Source organism: Olea europaea, unplaced genomic scaffold (genome assembly GCF_002742605.1).
Source record: "Olea europaea var. sylvestris unplaced genomic scaffold, O_europaea_v1 scaffold599, whole genome shotgun sequence".
In the NCBI taxonomy this organism is placed as follows: domain Eukaryota; kingdom Viridiplantae; phylum Streptophyta; class Magnoliopsida; order Lamiales; family Oleaceae; genus Olea; species Olea europaea.
The window spans coordinates 197400-198492 of record NW_019264334.1 but is presented as its reverse complement, the minus strand read 5'-3'; the positions used below and the strand labels follow the sequence as shown (position 1 = coordinate 198492).

At 37.4% G+C, this 1093-nt stretch overlaps 1 protein-coding gene across 1 annotated transcript in view; it reads right to left on the bottom strand.

The window, feature by feature from the left end:
* The window catches only part of LOC111389507, a 5528-nt gene extending 5034 nt beyond the window's left edge, over window positions 1-494 (bottom strand). The window contains exon 1 of the mRNA XM_023014430.1: window positions 196-494. Within this exon, the coding sequence (XP_022870198.1) occupies window positions 196-484 (289 nt within the window). The 5' untranslated portion in view covers window positions 485-494. The remainder of the gene's footprint in view (window positions 1-195) is intronic.
* Window positions 495-1093: the final 599 nt, after the last annotated feature.

Genomic DNA, 1093 nt, shown 5'->3' with positions numbered 1-1093 from the left:
GTATCTTCTCAATTACTCGAGTGTCGTTCAACTTTTCTCCATTCCTTTTTAATTGATTCACAATAGCTAATACTCTAGAGAAGTAATCAGAAATTGATTCCGATTCTTTCATATGTAAAGCTTCAAACTCACCTCGAAGTGTTTGAAGTCGAACCTTTTTCACCTTCTCAACTCCTTTGTGGGAGTTTTGCAAGATCTCCCATGCTTCCTTACTTGTAGTAGCACAAGCTACTTTCTCGAACATGCCTTCATCTAAGGCTTGATAGATGAGGGTGAGCGCCTTCTTGTCCTTCTTCCTTGCATCCTTCAAACTATCCCTTTGTGCTTGGGATAGAGCAACCTCGTCTTGTGGCTCCGTGTAGCCTTTCTCTACGATCTCCCATGCATCTTGCGACCCGAGCAATGCTTTCATCCTTATACTCCAATTGTCGTAGTTATCCTTGTTGAGTTGGGGGACTTGAAAAGGAATCATCCCACTTGCCATTTTCACAAGAACCTTGAGGCTCTGATACCAGTTTGTTGGAGGAAAGATGGGTTTACTAACTTGGATTGGCTAAGGCTTTTAAGAGGACAACACTAATAGGAAGAAGGAAGTGAAAAAAGGAAACTTGTATTTCTCAAATTCAAGACTTTACAAACTTTTTTTTGGCTTGTTACAAAATGGAGGGCACTACCCCTTTATATAGTGTTTACAAGAAGATTCTAGTCCACACATTTTCTAGAGACACCTAGACCACATATCAAGATATTTTTCTAGAATTCTCTAGATATTCTTTATAAAACTACATATCTTACTTAGATATTTATATAGATTTTTCTAGACAATGCTTCTAGAAATACTATGCATGTTGGGCCTTTTAATTGATTTGGGCCTATAAGCAAAATCCTTAAACCCATATTATTTAGTCCAAAAATCAAGTTTACTACTCAACATTGTTAGTGTGCTGTCAAGAAGGGTGTCAAACTCTTGCCAGCAACATAGCATGATTCTTGCTGCAAACATTATGGCTTGTATATATTTTAATTCTTTAAAGGTCAAAGTGAAATTTGGTCAGTTTATTTTTCTTTGTCCTTTAGATGTCCTTTAGGCCGT